A 24,197-nucleotide genomic window follows, 5' to 3' on the forward strand; every position below is an offset into this window, starting at 1 on the left:
CTGTTAATAAATGCTGTAATCTGGCATTCCAATTAACAGACCTAAGGTATTTATGATATATTTATACTTAATGAAATCAGACATCACTTAAAACTTCTGCACTACTTATTTCTTCAACTGTATCTAAGTTCAAATTTAGACTTACTTTATTAGAATGTTTCAGGGAGGAGAAATAATTCTGATTTTAACTTTCTGTAATCAACTGGAAAAAAATTAGATCACCTATGTTCTAAAATATTTAAGACTTGATCTTAAAAACTGTAATTTCTAAATAATTTTGTCCAAGATAATTATTCTTGTAGCACAGAGTTTGTTTACTTATTTTGTACATGTTTGAAACTAACTACTGCAGAAAATTAGAAATCAGAAAATTTTGCTTTATTTTTATCTGCCAAAGAACTCTGAAATTTTGACTTTAGTCAAATGGGTTTTCAATTAGTTTTTGTGCAAGCATAAAAATAGCAATCTTTTGATTTTATATAGTCAATATTTTCAGATTACTGTTAAAAATTATTTGAAAACAAATTTCTGGGTAATAAAGGTTAGTAAGAACTTGACAGACATAGTAAAATCACCACACAGTTTAATATTTAATTGAAATGTATGGTTGGTGTTTTTGAATTGTTAATTTTGGGGCTGTATTCCAACTAACGAAAACAATGATGAAATTGCATCTGTATAAATGGGTGCTAATTGATAATGAGAATAATCTGGCAGCATACATTATAGAATGTTAATAATTAAGCCATATGTTTACTTTTATATTTAAAAATTTTAAACAATCATTTACAAACACATTGTCTTCTACTTTGAAGAATATAAACAGTTATATTCGGTTATACAAATCAACATCTTATTTATGGTAATATATTTTATTTCGTTGAAAAGCTTTGCTGAAGTGTGGAAAACGAATGTGAAAAAAAATTTAATTCTGGGGAAAAAAGAAACAACCTTTAAGTCTGGCATTAGGGAAATAGTTAAATGATTTTGTAATCTATAAATTGAGCATCATGCAGCCATTAAAAATGTTTCAAACAACCAAATACAGTGCATGAATCTTAACTGGATTCTGTATCAAAAAATAAAACAATACAAAGGACATCTTTGACACAACTGGGAAAAAGAATATGAATATTATTAGCTATTATGGAGTTATTACTTTCTTAGGTATAATGACGAATTTTGACCATATAGGATGATGTACTTTTATTCTTAGGGTACGCATGCAAGTATTTAAAAGGGAATTATTTTGTCACTTAGTGTCAAGTGATCCAGACCCTAAAAAGTATACACATAATACATGTAGACACATAAACACACAAATACATACACACAAAGAGAGAACAAATACGTACAATTCTTTCATCTCTTCTGTAGATTTAAACTTTGAAAGTTAAAAACTGAGGGAAAATGCTTTTAGAGTTTTCACTGTCATGAGAAAATGCTCATGTTGTTTAAGTAAAAAGATCAGCATACAAACTTTTACTTTCCACATGATTTCAACTATATGAATCAAATGTACAAAAAAAAAGAGGGAAGATATGCCAAAATTTTCCAGCAATTGGCCTCTGGGTGGCAGAATTAGAGATGACATTTTTTGCTTCATTGTAACTTTCTAAACACTGACTATTTCATACAAATTAAGCATCACTTTAATACACAGAAAAGAGGTAAAAACATAAATTTGGAAAGTTAGGGACTATGATCCAAGGAAGAGAGAAACGACTAAGTAAAGATTTTCACAAAAACACAGAACAGAGGAGCCAGGAATTGGGCAAGTATGCTGCTAGAGCAGCAGTGATAGCCTGAGAATGCTGAGGCTATCGGCATTCTAGGTCTGGGACCATATTACCGTTCCCAAGGCTGCCATTTACTGCTGTAGCCAGCCCCTGTCTGGATTCTACACTCCCTGCATAGATGACAAACTCTTGTTAGAGGCCATTAACCAACTGAACCCAGGGAGCAAGTTTATGTATGCTGCTGACACAAGACCAAAGGTGCTAATAGAGAAGGAATGGATATCCATGGGCCACAAGTTCTCCCAAAGGTGTGGCCACCTGGATGGGGACTCAAGAAGTGTCCCCTGTCTTCACCCAGTTCCTTGACTGTATCTGGCAATTAATGGAACAGTTTCCCTGTGCCTTTGAGTTCAATGAAAATTTCCTGCTGGAGATTCATGACCATGTTTTCTCTTGCCAGTTTGGGAATTTCCGCGGAAACTGCCAGAAGGATAGAGAAGAAGAGCTGAGAGTCTATGAGAAAACCTATTCAGTTTGGCCTTTCTTAGTTCAGAGGAAGCAAGACTTCAAGAACACTCTCTATAAAGACTTCACTACGTATACGGTGCTCAACCCTAGTATTATCCCCTACCACCCTCAGTAAGTTCTTAAGCTGATCCCTTCTTTCTTTTTTTTTTTTTTTAACTTATTCTAGATACAAAATTTTCCATTTTAACCTTTTTTTTTTTTAAAAACATGGGCAGGCACTGGGAACCGAACCTGGGTCTCCAGTATGGCAGGTAAGAATTCTGCCACTGAGCCACTGTCACACTGCCCCCATTTTAACTGTTTTTAAGTGAACATTTCAATAATATTAATTACATCCCCAATGTTGTGCCACCTTTCATCACCCCAATCAGAAATTTTGAACCTATTAAGCAATAACTTCTCATTCCTCCCTACTCCTATCCCCTGGTAATCTCCAGTTTACTTTCTGTCTCAATTATTTTGCTTATTTCAGATATTTTATATAATTGGAATCATATAATTGACTGCTTTAACAAATGACTTATTTCACTTAATGTTTTGAAAGGTTCATTCATGTTGAAGCATGTATCTAAACTTCATTCCTCTCTACATCTGAATAAATACAAATATAAAAAAATTATAAATATAATTATATATATATAATAAACATATATATATATATATATACACACCACAAAAAAAAAAAACAAACACAGAACATTACGTATGTACACTAGGAGAACGAGAACATGACCTTGGGAAAGAAAGTTTAAGATCAAATATGACAAAAACTAATAAAAGTAGGAGACAGCACAAAATCAAACATTTTACATCCTTTTCAGTCTCTTCTTTTAGAGTTTTATTTATTTCATGTCCCTGACCTCTAAACACTGGCGATCCACAGCCCAGGGAGCCCTTGGTCCTCTTCCCCAGTTGCCCTCACCCTTTTAGTGATCTTATTCAGTCGCATGGCTTTGAATACCATCCATATGTGTGACTCTGCAATTTAAATCTCCAGCCTAAACCTTTCCCCGGAGCTCCAGAACTGCAGTCTAGTTGCCTCCTCAACATTTCCACTTGGTTATCAAAAACGAAACTCAACTTTAACATGTCTAAAACTAGAATTCTCCTCTTGCAGTCCTCACCATCTCAATTAACAACAATTTCATTCTCCCAGTTGCTCAAACCAGAAACTTGGAATCATTGTTACCTCCTTCCTTTCTCTCATACTTCATATCTGATCTCTTTAAATTCTTTTTCAAAATATACCCAGAGTCCCTACCCCTCCTCATTTATTTCTGCCCTGGTCTAGCCACAGCCACATTTTCCTAAATTATTTCCAAGTTGGTTTTCCTACTTCTTCCCTTGCTCCTGGCACCCCATCCCTTCAGTCTATTCTTGATTCAGCAAACAGAGAAATCCTAAAAATCTAAGTCAAATCATATTTCTCTGCTCAAAATCCTCAAATGCCTTCCTATCTTACTAAGAATAAAAGCCAAATTCCTCACAATGATCTGTGAGCCCTTATATAATGTGGTCCCTTTATTTCTCTGACCTCTTCTTCCATTCCTCTTAATCATTCCACTCCACTCCAGCTAAACTAACCATCTTGCCATTTCTCAAGTATTCTCTTTCTTTGCACTTGCTGCTCTGGATGTATGAACTACACTCATTCCAGATAACAGCAGAAATCAATTACTCACTTTATATTTTTATCAAATATCACACCAAAGAAGCATTCTCTAGCCACCCTATCTAAACTTGCAACTCTTCTAATGCTTCCTGCCCCTTTCTCTGTAGCCCTTACTGATATATAAAATACTATACATTTTACTTACTTATCGTGCATTATTTTACCCCCTACAAGAATCTAAGCTCTGTTAAGGGCTAGGGTTTTTATCTTTTCTCATCACTACATAGTCCTAAAGCCCAAAAGTGCTCAGCATATAGTAAGTATTCAATAAATATTTATAGAATGATTGGGTGAACCAAACTATAAACAAAAAATAGTACTGATATTAAACCTCTCTCCACTCTCTAAAGCTGATGGAAAGGGAAAATAGAGGTTTAAAATATATTCGTTAGAGGTACAAATCTAGCCAGTATAAAAACTAAAATAATTATCAAAAATTGAGAGGTGTTGGTGTGAATTAAGTCCTCATCTTTCATTGCCAGAACTGAAATGTCCTAATCTGATAAAACAAGAAATGGCAGTACAATAGTATTACTTAGTTTTATTTTATTACTTAGTATTAAAGCTAGGGAGTTAACCTACCAAGGAACTTACAAAAAAAACCTAAAAAGAAAACATTTAAAGAGGGTTGCTTCTGTGAAAGGAGACTGAAGATGATAAAGGACCATTTATTTTTCATTATAAAACCTTTTAAAAAAAAATATGTATTGGCTTAGTGACAGTGTTATTGCCTGCCATGCCAGAGACCCGGGTTCAATTCCTGGGGCCTGACCATGGAGGGGAAAAACAGAAACAAAAACTATGTATTTATATTATTCTATTAAAAATATTTAACAGATCTCATCAAAATTTAAAACTTGTTCGGTGATAGAATCTGTGAAGAGAATGAAAAGACAAGCTACAGAGTAGTAGGTAATATTTGCAGACCACATAGCCATCAAAGGACTAGTAACTAAAATATATAAAGAACTCTCAAAACTCAATAGTAAAAAAACAAACTAGAAAACGGGCAAAAAAACATGAACAGACATTTCAATGAAGGGAATATACAGATGGCAAATAAGCACATGAAAAGATGCACAACATCATTAGCCATTAGGGAAACACAATGAGATATTGTTATGTATCGATCAGAATGGCTAACAAAAAATATCAAATGCTTGCAAAAGTGTAAGGAAATTAGATCACTCATACATTACTGGTGAGACTGTCAAATGGTAGTCTGACAGCTTCTTAAAAAAAATAAACACGCATCTACCACATAGCCCAGCAATTATAATCCTGGGCATTTACCCCAGAAAAATGAAGACTTATGTTCACACAAAAACTTGTACATGAATGTTCATAGCAGCTTTATTTGTAACAGCAAAAATCTACAATCAGCCCAGATATCCTTCAACAGGTGAATGGTTAAACAAACTGTGGCACATTCATACCACTGACTAACACTCGGTAATAAATAGGAATGAACTATCAATATATACAACTATGTGGCTGTATCTCCTGGGAATTATGCTAAGTGAAAAAAGCCAATCCTCAAGTTATATTCTACATAATTCCATTTATATAACATTTTTAAATAACAACACTTTACAAATGAAGGACAGTTTAGGGGTTGCCAGGGGTTTGACTATGGGAGAGGAAGGTGGGGTGTGAAAAGGGTAACACTAGGGATCCTTATAGAACAGTGTTGGAACTATTCAGAATCGTGTATCATGGATACACAAACCTACATAGTTGATAAAATTATATGAAACTTAATACCTACACACACAAATGAATAGACGTAAAACTGGGAAATCTGAGTAAGATTTATATATATTATCAGTGTCAATATCCTCACATGAAATACACTACTGTATGGTTTTGCAAAATATTACCATTGGGGAAAAGTGGCAAAATATACAAAGGATTGCTATATAGTACTTCTAATTCCTGCATGGGACTCTAACTTATCTCAGTTTTTAAAAATGTTTAATAGAGAAATAAAAATATACAACTATTATTTCTTCAGGATACTATTAGAACACTCCACGTTTAGGACCATCAGTTTAAACTGAACAGAACACTAAGGTAAAAAAAGATCTTTTGAAATTTCATGAAGTAGAAAATTTCACAAGATGTTTTTTTTCAAAATATCTGCATTAATAAATAAAGAAAACAAAGAGAAGATGGAAAAGTCCTGAAGAAATCAATATACACGTGTTTTGAAGAGCTTTGATTCCTTGGGAATCAATCCTAAATTCTTCCCAGCTTCATGGCATTTGCACATGCATTTCCCTGTCTGGAAAGCTCTTCCTTTCATACTTCATATTTCCTCTTCCCAGCCCCTCAACTAAACCTAGCAAACCCATACTTACTGTTTAGATTGCATCCTCGAAGAGACTTCCCTAATTTTCCCAGATTAGGTTATATATCATAATACTATTCTATTTTCTCCCCTCATTGCAAGTATCACAACTGCAACTGAATAGCTATTTATGTAATGATTATATTGAATATTTATTCTATTAAATTAAAAGCTCTATGATAGGAAAGCCCCTTCCAAACTCCTATCACAGTGCCCACACATTTCTTGAATGTAGGCATTCAAAACATTATTTTAGAGAAAGTATAACACCTTGATGTAAAAAAAGGGAAAAGAAGTAGCATGGAACTACTCAAAGAGCATTGCTTCACTGAACACAATAAGGAGTCTACACACTTTCTGCCTCTCACTGGTTCAAACCAGTGCTGGGCCACTCAAAACATAGAGAAGTCTAGTACATATTCCTGAAAAGGTGTAATAAACTTAAATAAATGCCTTCAGAAAGCAAAAAAAAAATGGTAGCACAGGTGAGTGAAGAGCTGGGCTTAAGAATAACACACAAGCACTATGATAAATGACAAAACAGCATCTGATCTCAGTATCCAAGTACAATGGTGAGTTGTAGGAACTATATCACACATGCCCCATCTAAACAGAGCTTGGCTACTTTTCACAGCTCTAGAAATTTCCCCATTTTTTAATTTTGTCAATTAATCTAAATATATTTTACAATCCTGCCAAATAAAACCCACCTGCAGGCCAAAATGAGCCCCAGTTCATTGACTACTCTAAGGTTTCCTTTTTATTTAATGATGTGGGAGGAAAAAAAATCATATTAAAACAAATACAGAAAGTGTATACAATAGAATGCAAAAAATTAGTTACTTTTGGGATAACACAATTGATTTTAACCACTTCATTAATATTCTCCTCTCTAAGTCCTCTTAGCATCCGTTCACCTACAAGACTCTTGAAAGTACCTATGTTCTCCTTTAACTTTAGGAAAATCTGGGCAGAAAAGCCTGAGAAATATTGGGTAGTAAAAAAGACAAGAGGAGGCATCAAGTCAGAAGAATCAGATTCAAAGCCCAGCTCTGTCACTTACTAGCAATGCATTCTAGAGTAAGTTATTTAACTTTTTTTATTCATCATAATAATACAAATGGGAATATCATATCTTCATTGCATATCTGCTTTAAAGGTGGAATTAAATGAGATTATACGTCAAGATCCATATAGTGCCTACCACAGAGGCATTCAATAAATGGACAATGTAAAGATACACCTAACACATGGTAAAATCTGAATACTATTTAGGGTATGAATTAAACATCGTGGGTTTTAGACTGACAGGTACTTTGGTTGTTAGTAGAAAGCAGGTCTAACAGTTTTGATAATACAGGCAATTTTTGATGTTTTTTCCTACTAATAAAAATGATTATATAATTGATTTAACAAAACCAAACACAAAATATCTCTAGCAATTATCAAAAGAGCAAAATATGACAAAAAACTTTGTTCAGAGAACTCAAGACACATAGCAGGATCAAATACTACCAAAATCGAAATCATATTTATTTTAAGTATGAGGAATATTTATTTTGTTTCACACACACAAGTTAGATCACAATTTGAATAATGTGAATGTGAAAAAGTTATTACCTTCACAAAAGAGATTTTCATCCATCAGAACTAAAAATATAATCCTCTAGTTCCACTCCCCAACTCACAAAAATAAGATCAATCCCTTTATCCTTGGAATGAAGCAACAAATACAGATAAAAGATAGAAATGAACAGTTAATAATTTAAACAAATTCCTTCAAACGTTAATATACCTGCTGATCTTGTTTGGCTGAGGCAACTGTTCAATGACCTGACTCACAGAACCACATGTGTCCAAATGAGCAGAATCCACAGGGTCTGAAAAAAATTAATGGATATGAGCACAAAAAACATCTATTATCTACCAAACTTTAACCCAAGTTCAGGAATACAGACAATACCAATCTCATCAGCCACATTAGAACACCGAATATGCACTAGATACTGAGCTAAACTTCGCTACATACATTCACCACTACTACACAATGTTTAAATCCACCCAGTCTCAAAATGCAAAGGAATCAACAGCTTTAAGCATCTCACCTGCAGGCTTGTTTTCTTTCAAATGTTCATTGAACTGACTTTTAATGTCTCCAGGTTTCTCTCCTGCTGTTTGTTCAGGATTGGGAACAACATCCTAGAAAATACACAGAGGTAATATCTCCACAATAATATCTCCACAATATATGAAATAGTTCAAAATGAGGCATACTTCTTGTGAACATGCCGATTTCATTTTTCCAATCAACTTTATCAAAAAGATAATTATCTCCTAATAACTATGTTTGCTAGTTGGTTTAGATCACGAAAGAAAAGACACCTGCTCTATCATTTCCTAACAAGGTACCACTCACCAACACAGGGTTCTCTTTGTGTGTCTGTAAATTAGGAAGGTGTCGAGATAGCATACTGAAGTGAGAATCAGAATCATCTTCTAGATCCTGGCTTTCAGGCTGAGAATCTTCAATTATCAGGCAAGGAGTATCTTGCTGAGAGAAATCTGAATCCAACTGACTTCCAGTAGGGTCCATCTGCTCCCCTGGATTGGCATGACAAAAGATCAGTTCTGTGTAACCTACTACCCTTCCTCCAGCCGTCTGAGCCTAAATAATGGGGCGGAAGTACAAGACCTGGGAAAGGGGACCAATCCAGGGCTCCTCCAATTAGAACATTATATTTATAACACCTGCAAGCAGTTTTCTACCATACCTCCCAAGCTTATACTTCTCCGTTATTTACATTCAGCCTGCCTATTCCTTCCTCCCTCCCTCTTCTTTTCCATCACCTTCCCGTAGACACTCTTTCCCCTCCCTTCTAACCTCTTCTCTCCCCGCCCCTTTTTCCATCCCCCACAACTCTACTTCCTCCTGGTACATCTACCGCTCCCCACCCCGCGCCCCCAAAGGCTACTTGTTAATATCTGTTCTTCAGAACCACCACAACCCATCACCTTTCCTCAGGACCACCCAGCCTACCGGGCTACAGCTTCCCCACCCCCTCCTCAGGGCCCTCCAACCCCTTCCCCGTCACCGCCGCCATGCTTGCCACCCCGCCCCCTCCGGTCAGCCAACCCTTCAGAACCGAAATCCAAGCTTTCAGAGCAGACTTCGCTCCATTTTTCTACAAACAGTACCAGGCATCCCGGCGGGAGGTCTCTCGCGCTAGAACTAGAGGTCTCTGCACGCTGCCGGGTCCCTCCAGCTCGATCCCCAGGTCGCCGCTGTCGCTACCGCCACCACCGGCCGCGAACTCCCCCTTTTCCCGTCGCGTCAGTATAGGATCTTCGGTTCGCTATTCCTGCCTGCCACTCAAGAAACCCTTTGGATGATAGGTAGCCGAGGCGGAGTGCCCCGCCCCACGTAAGAAAAAGGAACACGGCGGTGCGTTTCCATGGCAGCATGGACGTTGCGGGCCCTCCCCCTAGTATAGCCAAAGGAGAACCGTATCCTTGAACCGAAGGGACCTTGAGAGGGCGTGAAATATATTCTCCTGCCTCAAGAAGCGATTATATTTACCCAAAACTCAAGTATATTAGAATGTTTACCTGCTCTCTATTGTTTTTGCACCTTTAAGCCCTTTCTGTCATGCCCTCCGTGGGAAGAGAGGGTTTCCCGGCTTTCTAATAAAACGCCAAAAAGATACAGGATGGCTGGTACTTCAAAGCTAGTGCAGGCGAAGAGAGAAGTCTTTGGGTTTACCTGTGTCAATCAGGATCTCTTTTGTTTCTAGCTGAATTTAAGCGCTTCATATTACATCTCTGCCAGTTTTTTGTTTGAGCACTCATTAAGTCATATTCCCATTACTCTTTCTGTTCCAGTCTGGAACGTATTTCAAGCTTCCATTTGCATATCGTTGGCCTATCTTTTATAGGATTGCAGCCTATGGAGAGTACAGCCCTAGATGTGTTTTGCACTTGCCTGTGAGAGAATTGAGCTTGCGATTCTCAGAGTCCCAGGTGAAGAGGAGAACAGCTGCCACCCCTTCTAACTAAATGACCTCCAAGTCCCTCCACACCCTGAGATGCTATTATCCTTATTATGATGCCAGGGTCTTAGAAAGGGTGTGGCAGCTGTGATGAGTATTAAAGAACTAGGCCCCATGAGAAATATGTGATGTTGGTGGTGTTTTCATTTCTTTGGTGATTGGATCTGGGATGGGATTCTTGCCAGAGCAGCTGTCATCAGGGAAACTAGCAAGGTGCCAACCATATACATATTATGCACCCAACAGCAATTTGTTTTCTGTCTCTACACCAGGCTCGGAATTATTGAGGGACAACCCAGTCATGATTCTTCATTCCTGTAAGTGCCCAATTAAAAATTTTATATTGGCTAAGCTGAAGTGAGGCTTCCTACCAACCAATCTCCTCCTGCTTCTATAAATTACAGTGATATTTTTTTCAAACCAAAAATTAAAGTATGTGATCTGAGTATATATTACTTATGGAAACAAAAAGACATACTCTTTGAAATAGGACTGTCCTAAAAAATCTTGGATCTATGGTTTCCATAACTAGAATATAATTAGGGTTCCCAGAATATTTCATTAACGAAACAGAAATGGATAGAACAGTGGCACATCCCACTTCTTAATCTTAAAATAAGTTATAATTGACTCCTCTCTTCTTCCACTCCTAAAGCTGCAGAAAACCAGTGACCAAATAAAATTAATCCTACAAAAACCAAGTCAGGTAAATATTATGTCAATAACTTAACTAGACTGAGTTAATAAAATGAGTTCATCTGCTCAATTAGAGCACAACCATATCCTTTTCTGGGCAAATCTTGATCCCGATCCTCCACTAAATTCTTCCCAAAGTCACTACCTTTTTTGTTCTTCACAGCCCCATTGTAGCATTTTCTCCTTCCCCTAACAAGACACAAACAAACAGGCCTTCTTCAATATTTGACACAACAACTGTGTTTGTCAAACTCATAAAACCATATACTAAAAAGGGCAAATTTTAATACATGTTAATCAAATCTCAAAAAATATAACTAAAAATAGATAAACAAGTAAATGTGCCTTAGCCATTCCCATTACTAAATAAAATAAGAGCCTAAAAAATAACTATGAAAAAAAAACCCTGTGAATTCTCTGTTAGGAAGTGTGGTAATTAAATTAATCATTAATTTACCCAGAAAGGTAAAAAAAATGCAGGCAGAATAGTTACCCACTGAGGCTATGACTAATTGCAGTGAAGTGAGCCAAAAGCCCTTACTGACTCATGGGCTGCAAAGAACCATCAGCAAACACCTGCCTGTAAGTACATCTTTATCTAAGCCACCTCAGACAGAGAGAAATCTAATCAGCCTCTTAAATCCTCTAATAGAAGGAAATTCCATCAAACCCTATGTTTACTCACTTTAAAATTTAACAAATCTCATTGTCAGAAACTTTTCTTCTAATCAACTAACCTAATTCCTTTATTCTATAGCTTAAAGCCATCTCCTCTCGTGTTCTTTTTTAAAACTAGATAAATTCTCATAAGGCTGGGATCACCTATTCTGCTCATAACTTCGTAATATATTTCAGTCAATCAAACGACCGACATATGAAAATGTGGAGCTGTGTTCCAGTAGCCATGTTTCTTGAAGATGATTGTATAATGATATAGCTTTCACAATGTGACTGTGTGACTGTGAAAACCTTGTGTCTGATGCTCCTTTTATCTACCTTATCAACAGACAAGTAAAACATATGGAATAAAAATAAATAATGGGGGGAAAATGTTAAAATAAATTTAGAGTGAAATGCTAGTGTTCAGTGAGGGGGAGGGGTGGGGGTATTGTATGTAGGAATTTTTTTCTGTTTTCTTTTTATTTCTTTTTTTGAATAGATGCAAATGTTCCAAGAAATGATCATGATGATGAATATGCGACTATTTGATGATATCGTGAATTACTGAGTATATATGTAGAACGGAATGATCAAGTTACGAATGTTTGCGTTTGGTGTTTTTTGGTATTTTTTTTTTAATTAAAAAAACAACAACAACCAACATAAATGCTGCAGATTTAATTGTGAGTTTTTCTGAGGTCTCCTTACAGACTTATATGCAAAAAAAAGACAACAACTGGATATGGGTTCTCTAATGTTCTAAAAATTCATAACAGAATAATGTGAAAGAAACTGAAAAGTTATCAACTCCCACATCCTTATGAAGGAGTTAAGTCAACAGTAATGATATAATTAAAATGTGAAAGCAAAATTGCTTAAGGTAGTAAATAATTGCCAATGAACTTATAAGTCTTAACATCAGAGTGATAACTTGTAGATATCTGCAAACCCCTATAGTGGAAGCAATCACAGCTGGTGTTTATCTTATCTCTTCAAAGCTTCCCTCTTGTACATTTCTTTAAGTAAACTTTTATTTTGAAAAATTTCAGAACCACAGAAAAGTGGCAAAAATAGTATACTGAAAATCATGAGTATAATAATCTCTCATAAACTCTTCACCTACATTCACAGATTGTTAATATTTTGTCACATTGCTCTTGTTAATTTTAACCGACTTTAAAAACCTTCCAGAGCCCCTAACTCTGTCACACTGAAACACAGATGAGGCTCTGGAGGCACATGAGCAGCACTATACTAACACAGTAGTTTCGATAAAAAAAGAAAAAATATGTATTTTTGCAACTTTAATAGTTATCAAGTAGATAATTTTGTTTCACCTATATCTCCATCCATTTCCCCAAACTTATTATTTCTAAGAAAATTCCAGACATTATACCATTTCATTCAAAAATACTTGTATGTCTAAAATATAAATAATCTAAAGAAAATTAACAGTAATTTCTTAATGTTATCATATATCTAGCGCTCAAATTCCTTCAATTGTCAAATCACATTTTTTACAATTTCAAACAAAATTTACACATTGCATTTGAATGCTATATACTTTAGGTTTCTTTTAATTTGTAAATTCTCTTTCTTTTTATTTCTCACAATGTATTTAGCTGTTGATGAAACCAGGTCACGTGCTCTATAAAATTTCTGACATTGTGGATTTCTCTGATTGCATTCCTATGTGTATGTCATTTCACATATTCCTTTGTCCCTTGAAATGCCTTTTTTTAATTTTTTTTGTTTTTTTCTAACAAAACATACAAAAATGAACATTCTTACCCCATATGAGCATTCTATTCTTGGCATATAATCAATAACTCACAATATCGTTACATAGTTGTATATTCATCACTGTGCTGGTTCGAAAGCAAGTATGCCCCCTAAGAAAAGCCATGTTTTAATATAAATCCCATCTCATAAAGGTAGAATAATCTCTATTCAATACTGTATGTTTGAAACTGTAATGAGATCATCTCCCTGGTTGATGTGATTTAGTTAAAAATGGTTGTTAAACTGGATTAGGGGATGACATGTCTCCACCCATTTGAGTGGGTCTTGATTAGTTTCTGAAGTCCTATAAAAGAGGAAACATTTTGGAGAATGAGAGACTCAGAGAGGGCAGAGAATGCTGCAGCACCACAAAGCAGAGAGTCCACCAGCCAGTGACCTTTGGAGATGAAGAAGGAAAATACCTCCCGGGGAGCTTCATGAAATAGCAAGCCAGGAGAGAAAGCTAGCAGATGACGCCGTATTTGCCATGTGCCCTTCCAGCTGAGAGAGAAGCCCTGACTGTGTTTGCCATGAGCCATCTCACTTGAGAGAGAAACCCTGAATTTCATCGGCCTTCTTGAACCAAGGTATCTTCCCCTGGATGCCTTTGATTGGACATTACTATAGCCTTGTTGTAATTGGGACATTTTCTAGGCCTTAGAACTGTAAACTTGCAACTTATTAAATTCCCCTTGTTAAAAGCCATTCCGTTTCTGGTATATTGCATTCCAGCAGCTAGCAAACTAGAACAATCACCATGATCCTTTCTTAGAATATTGCATCAACCCTGAATTGCCTTTAAATAAGCAGTTATATATAAAGTCTTGTTCAGATTCATGTTCCATTTGGGAGAGGGTAAAGAATTCTTCATAAATGGGGTTGTCTTCTTCCTATTGGATCTCTTCAGAAGATCCAAAAGACCTGGTTGATTTATTTTTGTGTTGTTGAAACTGATTAGTGGAGACCTATACAGAGAAAACTATAAGAAATTGTTAAAAGAAATCACAGAAGACCTAAATAAATGGAAGGGCATACCGTGTTCATGGATTGGAAAACTAGATATAGTTAAGATGTCAATTCTACCTAAATTAATTTACAGATTCAATGCAATACCAATGAAAACCCCCAAAACTTATTTTAAGAAATAAAAAAGCCAATAACCAAATTTATCTGGAAGAGCTGGGTGCCCCGAATAGCTAATTTTTCTGAGAAAGAGAAATGAAGTCAGAGGTCTCACACTACCTGACTTTAAGGTGTATTACAAAGCTACAGCACTCAAAACAGCATAGTACTGGCATAACGATAGATATACTGACCAATGGAATCGAATAGAGTGTTCAGATATAGACCCTCTCATCTATGGACAATTGATCTTTGATAAGGCAGTCAAGCCAACTCACCTGGGACAGAACAGTCTCTTCAATAAATGATGCCTAGAGAACTGGATATCCATATGCAAAAGAATGAAGGAGGATCCATATCTCACACCCTATACAAAAATTAACTCAAAATGGATCAAAGACCTAAACATTAGTTCTAAGACCATAAAACTGTAGGGAGATATCTTATACATTTTATAATAGGAAGCGGTTTCCTAGACCTTACACCCAAAGCAAGAGCATTGAAGAAAGAAAGAAAGAAATGGGAACTCCTCAAAATTAAACACTGTTGTGCATCAAAGAACTTCATCAAGAATGTAAAAAGACAGCCTACACAATGGGAGACAATATTTGGAAACGATATATCAGATAAAGTCTAGTATCTAGAATATATAAAGACATTGTTCAACTCAACAACAAAAAGACAGACAACCCAATTATAAAATGGGCAAAAGACCTGAACAGACACTTCTCAGAAGAGGAAATACAAATGGCCAAAAGGCACATGAAAAGATGCTCAACTTCTCTGGCTATTAGGGAAATGCCAATCAAAACCACAATGAGATATCATCTTACACCCACCAGAGTGGCCATTATCAATAAAACAGAAAACGACAAGTGCTGGAGAGGATGTGGAGAAACAGGCACATTTATCCACTGTTGGTGGGAATGTCAAATGGTACAACCACTGTGGAAGGCAGTTTGGTGGTTCCTCAGGAAGCTAACTATAGAATTGCCATATGACCCAGCAATACCATTGCTAGGTATCTACTCAAAGGACATGAGGGCGAGGACACAAACGGACATTTGCACACCAATGTTTATAGCAGCATTATTTACAATTGCTAAAAGATGGAAACAGCCAAAATGTCCATCAACAGACGAGTGGCTAAACAAGCTGTGGTATATACAGATGATGGAATATTATGCAGCTGTAAGGCAGAATAAAGTTATGAAGTATATAACAACATGGATGGACCTTAAGGACATTATGCTGAGTGAGATTAGTCAGAAACAAAAGGACAAATACTGTATGGTCTCACTGATATGAACTGACATAGTGAATGAAGTTGGAGAATTTCAATTGGGAACAAAGACCATCAGGAGATAGAAATAGGGTAGATATTGGGTAATTGGAGCTGATGGGATACAAATTGTGCAACAGGGCTGATTGTAAAAATTCAGAAATGGATAGCACAATACTACCTAACTGTAATACATATTATGTTAAAACACTGAATGAAGCTGAATGTGAGAATGATAGAGGGAGGAGGGCTGGGGGCACAAATGAAATCAGAAGGAAAGACAGACAATAAAGATTGAGATGGTATAATCTAGGACTGCCTAGAATGTATAATGATAGTGATTAAATGTATAAATTTTAAAATGTTTTTGCATGAGGAAGAACAAAGGAATATCAATACTGCAGGATGTTGAAAATAGATGGTAATTCATATTTTAAAACTTTAACTTCCATGTGAGACTAATGCAAAAAATGTTTATTTGGTACAAAATTTATATTTTGACTAGTGCATTTCCTAATACTTATGTGGACAGCTTAACTGAACATCATAGTACATGGAACTTTGAGCACGACATGAGATTTTGTAGGTTTGTCCAGAATGATGCCCCAATAAATCCCAGAGTGATTTTAACAGTGAATAAAAAAGTATTCGCAAAGTCCCCTTGGGGGAATGGTGAGAAAAGGGGAAAATTAAACTTCCCCAAGTGAAGAATTTTTTTTTCAATCCACTAAATTTATTTTGATTTGTTCCCCCTATTATTTATTTATTTTTAATCTATATGTTTTACTCATCTGTCCATATGATAGATAAAAGAAGCATCAGAGTTATTCAAGATGTAATGGAGAGGCTGGAGGGAACTACCTGAAAATGTATCCATGTTTCTAGTATCCATGTTTCTTGAGGATGATTGAATAATAATAAAGCTGTCACAGTGTTACTGTATGATTGTGAAAACCTTGTGTCTGATACTCCTTTTATCTACCTTGTCAACAAAGGAGTAGAACATATAGAATAAAAATAAATAATAGCGGGAACAAATGCTAAAATAAATTTAGCTTGTAATGCTAGTGATCAATGAAAGCGAGGGGTAAGGGGCATGGTAGGTATAATCTTTTTTTTTTTTCTTTCCTGTGTTCGTTTTATTTCTTTTTCTATTGTCTTTTTATTTCTTTTTCTGAATTAATGCAAATGTCCTAAGAAATGATGAATATGCAACTAAGCGATGATATTGTGAATTACTGATTATATACGTTGACGTTTTATCTGGTTTCTTAATTTTTTAATTAATAAATTTTTTTTTTAAGTTGGAAAATAAAAAGAAGCATCAGATACAAGGTTTCCAGTGAACAAACCCCAAGATGGGGGCTCAGCCTATTGCTTTGGTTGTCCCCACTGCTTATGAAACTCAACCCCACAAAGGATAGGCTAAGCTTACTTAAAATTAGGCCTAAGAGTCACTCCCAAGTGAACCTCTTTTATTGCTCAGATGTGGCCTCTCTCTCTCAGCCAACACAACAAGCAAACTCACCGCCTTCCCCTCTCTACGTGGGACATGACTCCAGGGGTGTGGACCTTCTGGCAACATGGGACAGAAATCCTAGAATGAGCTGGAACTCAGCACCAAGGGATTGAGAAAACCTTCTCGACTGAAAGGGGGAAGAGAGAAATGAGACAAAATAAAGTGTCAATGGCTGAGAGATTACAGAGTCGAGAGGTTATCCTGGAGGTTATTCTTATGCATTATATAGATATCACGTTTTTAGTTAAGGCATAACAGAAAGTCTGGAGGGAACTGCCTGAAAATATAGAGCTGTGTTCCAGTAGCCATGTTTCTTGAAGATTATTGTATAATGACATAGCTTTTGCAATGTGACTGTGTGATTGTGAAAACGTGTCTGATGCTTCTTTTATCTATCTTAGGAACAGAGGAGTAAAACAAATGGATTAAAAATAAATAAATAATAGGGGGAACAAATGTTAAAATAAATTTAGTAGATTGAAATGCTAGTGATCAATGAAAGGGAGTGGTAAGGAGTATGGTATGTATGAATTTTTTTCTGTTTTCTTTTTATTTCTTTTTCTGAATTGATGTAAATGTTCTAAGAAATGATCATGATGATGAATATACAACTATGTGATGAAAAAAAGAATGTTCATATTGTATGTTGATTGGTTGTATTAATAAAAACTAAAAAAAGAAAACTGATCAGTGGAGAGAACTGGAGACCATGCAGCTGGTACAAACAGCCTAACACACCCCTTTCCATATGGAGGCCCAGAAGGAGTGCACAGATGGGGAGTCAGGGACTAGAAAGTAAGCCAAGCCATGTTCCTTGAACGTGCTACATTCATGTGCGCTGCCCCTGCCCCACAACCCACAACTCCCCCCACACCCCATCCAACTGAACCCCGTCACCAGCCACCCTCCACCACGCTGTGTGATTGTGAAAATCTTGTGTCTGATGCTCCTTTTATCTAAGGTATGGACAGAAGAGTAAAAAGTATAGATGGAGAATGAACAAATAATAGGGGGTATAAAGGTTAAAACACATTGGGTAGATGAAAATACTAGTGGTCAATGAGAGGGAGGGGTTAGGTGTATGGGATGTATGAGTTTTTTCTTTTTTCTTTTTCTGGAATAATGCAAATGTTCTGAAAAATGATCATAGTGATGAATGCACAGGTATGTGATCACGAGCCACTGATTACAAACCATGTATGAAATGTCGATATGTTAAGATTTATCAATAAAATATTTTTTTTAAAAAAGGTCCCATCCAACAAAAGGTCTGCCCCCACAAGATTGGATTAAAAGAACATGGCTGTTCTGCGATACATGTCATTTTCAAACCAGCACATCTGATCACATTTCCTAACCCTCTTACCCTCACTCCTCTGTATCAGCCACAGTGGGCTCCTGATATCCCTTGAACATGCCAGGCATACTGCTAAACTAGGGAATTTGTATTGTCTGTTCCAACTGCCTAGAAGGCTCTTCCCCATAGATATCCAAATAGTTAACTACCTTACCTCCTTTGAGTCTCTGCTCAAGTTTCATCTGATCGACAAGGCCTACCCTGACCACTCCATTTAGAGTAACAAGGTTTTCCTGCGCCTTCACCACCCCACCTCATCACCATACCCTCACCAGCATTCCCAGTCTCCTTAACGCAGTTTATCTTTTTTTCTTTCTACAGCACCAACAACTTTCTGACACAATTTATTTATTTTTGCTTATTGTTTATTATCTGTCTCCCCCGACTAGAATATAAGTTCCATGAGACAGGGAACTTTGTGTGTTCCATTTGCTGGGACACAGAAAGTACCCAATACATATCACTGAATGAATAAATAAATATGAATTCTGAACATGTGCTAAGCATGTTAATTAGATCATCTCAGTTAATTCTCAAAATAACCCTTATAAGGTGAGGTGTTATTATCATCATTTTACAGATAAGGAAACTGAAGCACAGATAGGGTAAGCAACTTATACATGTCCACATAGCTGGCAAGTGGGGAAGTCAGTTTCACAGAAGCAGCTGCATTTGAGTTAGGTTGTACCTCTAAATTCTTTGATAGAAGGATAGAAGATAGAAATTTATTTCATGAATAAGTTAAATCAATAAATACAACTTTACATGAGAATTAAGGAGAACATAGGATTCAAGGAAAAAGAGACAGTCTGAAAAAATAGTACAAGAATGACTGAGAGAAAGACAAGTGGTTCCGACTGGCTAACAGGGTTAATGGAAGGTATTTGTAGTTGTCAGAAAGGTAAATTAGGGCATATTATGAAGGATCTTCAAGAAACAACTGATGAGAAGGAAGAGAAAAGGTCATTTTGATATTGTAAAGGAAACAATATTTCTTCAACTACCATTCTTTGAAGGAAAATAATTCCATTCTATAGACTCTTTGAAAAAATAAAGCAAATTTTAATCCACATATAGGTGTATCCTTGGAACTAAGCTATACACTCAGATTTGGATTCTCTTTACCACCACCATACCCAAAACCCTTTTCTACCACAAAGAAAACCCTTACAGACCCCTGCAACAAAAGCTTTGGTGGGACTAAAGGAAATGGTGCTGTCAGAGGTCATAGCCAAATGCTGCCTTCCATCTCAAAAGGCTAATGGAATGGATAAGGGAAATGTTAACCATAAAGTGTTTCTTTTTCACCTTGAGAATTCCCTTTCTTAAAAGGAAGAATGCGGGGAAGAGGGAAAGGAAGGGGAAATTTCTTCATTGTCCTTTGCAATGTTTTGCTAAGGGAGGGGGAACTTGGTGACTGTGCTCAACCCACTCAATGTGAACAGATAGTAATTAAGTAAATTATTCAACAAATATTTATCATGGGCCTCATATGTACTAGACATAGTAAGAAATACAGACTTCTTCCCCATCTCAACATTTTTAGAGATTATTTTACTCAGTACTTTTTTAGAGGTTATTTTACTCAATGCCTTTGCAGATAAACCAGTTGTCCACGCAAGGTGACCCTATCACTGCTGGTATGCATTATGATCATAGTATTTTCCCCAAAAGCCAAGGATAAGCCTCTGGCACAGCAATCCTGTAATCCAACACGCCTCTCTCTGTAAAGAATGCTTTAAAGGCAGAACTGAGTATAGAGTGAGAATATGAGCTACCTGCAGCTCCCTTGAAATTTTGATACAAACATGTAACCCAGCAGAGAAGACTGGAATTCTGCTAAATAAGCACATACCCCTTAGAAAAACTAATGGCATTCATTGGACTAGAAGTGAGGAGCCAGCATCTTTTCTCTGTGAATTATCAGAGCTGGTCTAAGTCTTATGGAAAACCTAGGCATTGAAAGGATTATGGTACCCTCCTCTCCGACATACATATACTTTAAAATGAGTGTTATTAATTCCAATAAAGTTCTAGTTTTCTTAGGAGGACTACTTCAATGCTTTATTTAAATACCAAATATGAAATTATTTCCAGAAAAAAAAATGTAGAGATGTTCCTTCCACTTTGTTAATATCCTAAACATGTGATTAATTTACCTATTGGATAATATATCACTATATATCATGAACTGATGAAGGACTGAAGGCTGAGAATCCACTAACTGGCTCAAACTTAACTAAGGCTACCTTTCATATTATTTGGTATTTACAGTTCTGCCTTGTGCCTACCCCAATGCACATCCATGGAGAGAGCCTATAATAGTGTCTTGCTCTTGCACCTCTTCTAACCTCCTCTTTTCATTGATGAATCCTGAATTTCCATACAGGAGGAACTTCAAGGAAGCAATCTGGTTGAAAGGAGGGTTTGAACCCAAGTTTCCACAGCACATAAAATTGACAAAATGACAATTACTCATAACAAAAATGGGTAGAGGAAATGTGGGGAAGAGTAGCTGGTAAAGGCTTGGGCTAAGGCTTTCTCCAATCCAACCTCCCATTTCCCAAGCTTGGTAGTGCCACTGCCTTTAGTTTGATGATGGAATATAAGGGATGCTACTGAATGGATAGCTAAATCATATGGGTTCATTCCAGTCTCCAACAATTGCTTCTCAGTAATCCCTGCAGATATCAGATTACTTTCAACTTCACCACAAACATGGACCTTTTAAAAGGCCATGTGGATCATGTTCATTCCAGTACTATTTAGAATTCTATTAATCCTAGAATTCATTAGTGTAACCCAAGGCTACTCAAAATGGGGTCTGAGGAAGGATATTAATAAGCACAAATTTTGAGATTAAGTATAGAAATCGGGAGTAAGCATAAAAACTTTAATAGCAATTTGACAGTAATTTTATTTCTATTGAATCTATAACTTAAAAATATTGGAGCTTGTATTTTGTTTTTTTTAATTTTGCTTTTTTCTGTTAAATTATTTTATTGTATTTTACAAAAGTGTTAGTCTGTGACAAATCGGAAAATTTTTTCAAGGATCCTTCACCACAAATTGCTTGAGAAGAACTGATTATGACCACTATACCTGCCAATCCTGTATGACAGCAATGTGAAAGAAGGAGCTATGGAATAGAGGAGTTCCCAAAAGATCATATCTGGGCAGCCTAGGGGGTCAACAGTTCCATGAAACTACAGTGGTCTCCAGAGCCACCACACACACTACTACATGTGCCTCACAATCACACGTCACAGGCCCCCAATAATCCCCTTGGACAGAACCTTGAATGACGACCTTTTACCACTAGGCTCCTACCACAGCAAACTATTCAACAGAAAATGGATTTTTATATATTTTGAAATTCATATACTTTCTTAATGTTTTCATTCAGTTTTCTATATTGTGTACATTTGTACATTAGTGATTTCTGTCTTCAGTCATAAAATTCAGGAGCACAGATATTAACACTGTACAGTTTTCTTTACAGAGCATTTTACCTAGTGTTGTGTACAATTTAGCACTTAAAATACTTTCTGATAATATGATGATATTGGGAACATCACTCAATGGATGGAACACTGCCACTGGATATGTGAAGAGGGGGATAATTAAGAGATACGTATCACCATCTATTCTGTGTCAGTATTTGCCTTTGGCAAATAAAGCCTGCTGAATAATCATTCAGTACACATATGCAATTTAAGTACTATCACTGTCTGCGTTTGAAGTTGTAACTAATGAAAGACCCAGTTCTAGCAGGGGCTGAGATCATGGGTCTGAATTTTTGCCCTTACCATCTGATCAATGCATGGTCCTTCATACCTATTGTCTAACTTCATTGTCAGGCTTGATGGAAGCATAGAGCCTGTGGTTAACTGCTGCTGACACTTACACTGAGGCCCTGTGCTACTTAAAGTCCTCATCCCTAGAGTTTCCATGGAAACTGTACTTTTTCTTACTCTACAACCTATTCTGGCTTTCTGCTTCTATGTGGCACTTTTTTCTGATTGCAGAAAATGAGGCTTGTACATCTCTTCTTGATCTTTTCCAGATTCAGATCCACAATGGTGGGGGGTGGAAGTATAGCCGTCATTATGGGGTGAGGCACTACTACCATCTGATGTTCTGCCAATACCCTTTTTTCCCCTCTCTGTTACAAAAAGGATTTTTCAGAGCCATGTCCAAATCAGCTGCAGGATGGACTGTTTTATTACAAAACGTGCTTCATGATAGGGATCAGAATTGCTGTGAGGTCTTTAACAGGCAGACATTGCCCAAGTGATCTCAGGGCCTCCAGTATGGAGATGCATCAAAATGTGGCTCATAGGCAGCTTTGCTGAATCAGGCACTGTGCTCTTTTCTACCTCATACCATCCTCAAAGTGTAAGACAAATATGACAAGAAACAAATGCTACTGGAGTACTAGAGTGAAGGGTTCTCTGTCTGATACATACAGGTACAGAATGATGATTCAGTATTCTGAATAAAAGAAGACACCAAAGTGCAGAGTAGGAGGTGGGGAAACATTGGGAGAAGGTAGACTTACAACACAGCACCATTTTAATAAAGATATTCCAGTCAGTCATATAACAGTGCCAGAGCTCCTCAGTCCTCTTTCCCATCCCCTGGTCCTTTAGTTTTTGGAAAAGTCAGCCTCTTCTCTGAGTCAACATTGTCCCTACTGCTTTGAAAATTTCCAGGCAAAGTAATACCACAGTATACCAATGTTACATATATCCTGTGTCACATCACTTTGAGCTGGGAAAATCTTTCCTGGTTTTACTTAAATCTCCCTTGCTGCAGTCTGAGCTCATTGCACTCCAGTCCTGCACTCAGCAGAGATGGAGTCTAGCCAACGACTATCCTCGGAATAACAACTCCCCAGGGACTGAGGGCCGGAAGGTCACTCTGCCCTCTTCACTACTGCGCAGCTTTTCTTGATAACTCCCTGGGCCTGAAGCAAGGAGGGCGGTACCTTAGGATGGAGACCACGACCCTGGCAAGCAGTGACCAAAAAGGTGAGAAAAAGAGAAGTCAGACAACGACAATATAGATATATAGACAGAAATTGAGACAACGAAAGAAACAGAGAGAGAGAGAGAGAGCAAGATGGCTCCCTCAGTTCGGGTAAGGCTGCGGAACAGCCACACAATACTTATCAGGGAAACATTCTAACTAGAAGCTTCTTGCGACGCGTAGGCAATCCACTCGCCTTTCCACGGGCCTGCCAGAGCCTCGCCCCCACCCAAGTCGGAGTGGGTGGTCTCTCCAGAAAAGTGGAATGGGGGTTGAGGAATCCGGCACCAACCCGCGTGAGCAGAGCTGGACCGCAGAGCTGGACGCAAGAGCGCTAGCATTGCGGCCCTAGTCCCGCCCCTGCGGCTCCCGTGCCCCGCCCCCTGACAGGCAGCAGCCAATGAACAGCCTCG

The 24,197-nt window shown here is 37.1% G+C and overlaps 1 protein-coding gene across 12 annotated transcripts in view; it reads right to left on the reverse strand.

Annotated features, from left to right (window-relative positions):
* TP53BP1 (tumor protein p53 binding protein 1) overlaps positions 1–24,113 on the reverse strand; it is a 194,699-nt gene extending 170,586 nt beyond the window's left edge. For 8 of the 12 annotated variants that reach the window (XM_077127643.1, XM_077127642.1, XM_077127638.1 and 5 more), the window contains exons 1-4: positions 23,981–24,113; positions 8,706–8,890; positions 8,395–8,488; positions 8,085–8,169 (exon numbers count right to left, since the gene is read on the reverse strand). In XM_077127643.1, the coding sequence (XP_076983758.1) occupies positions 8,085–8,169; positions 8,395–8,488; positions 8,706–8,882 (356 nt within the window). In that variant the 5' untranslated portion in view covers positions 8,883–8,890; positions 23,981–24,113. Of the gene's footprint in view, positions 1–8,084; positions 8,170–8,394; positions 8,489–8,705; positions 8,891–9,484; positions 9,700–23,980 lie in introns of those variants that run through there. The other 4 variants (XM_077127641.1, XM_077127636.1, XM_077127639.1 and 1 more) reach the window with 3 other exon arrangements.
* Between the last annotated feature and the right edge of the window lie 84 nt (positions 24,114–24,197).

The sequence above is a fragment of the Tamandua tetradactyla genome, chromosome 14 (genome assembly GCF_023851605.1).
Source record: "Tamandua tetradactyla isolate mTamTet1 chromosome 14, mTamTet1.pri, whole genome shotgun sequence".
In the NCBI taxonomy this organism is placed as follows: domain Eukaryota; kingdom Metazoa; phylum Chordata; class Mammalia; order Pilosa; family Myrmecophagidae; genus Tamandua; species Tamandua tetradactyla.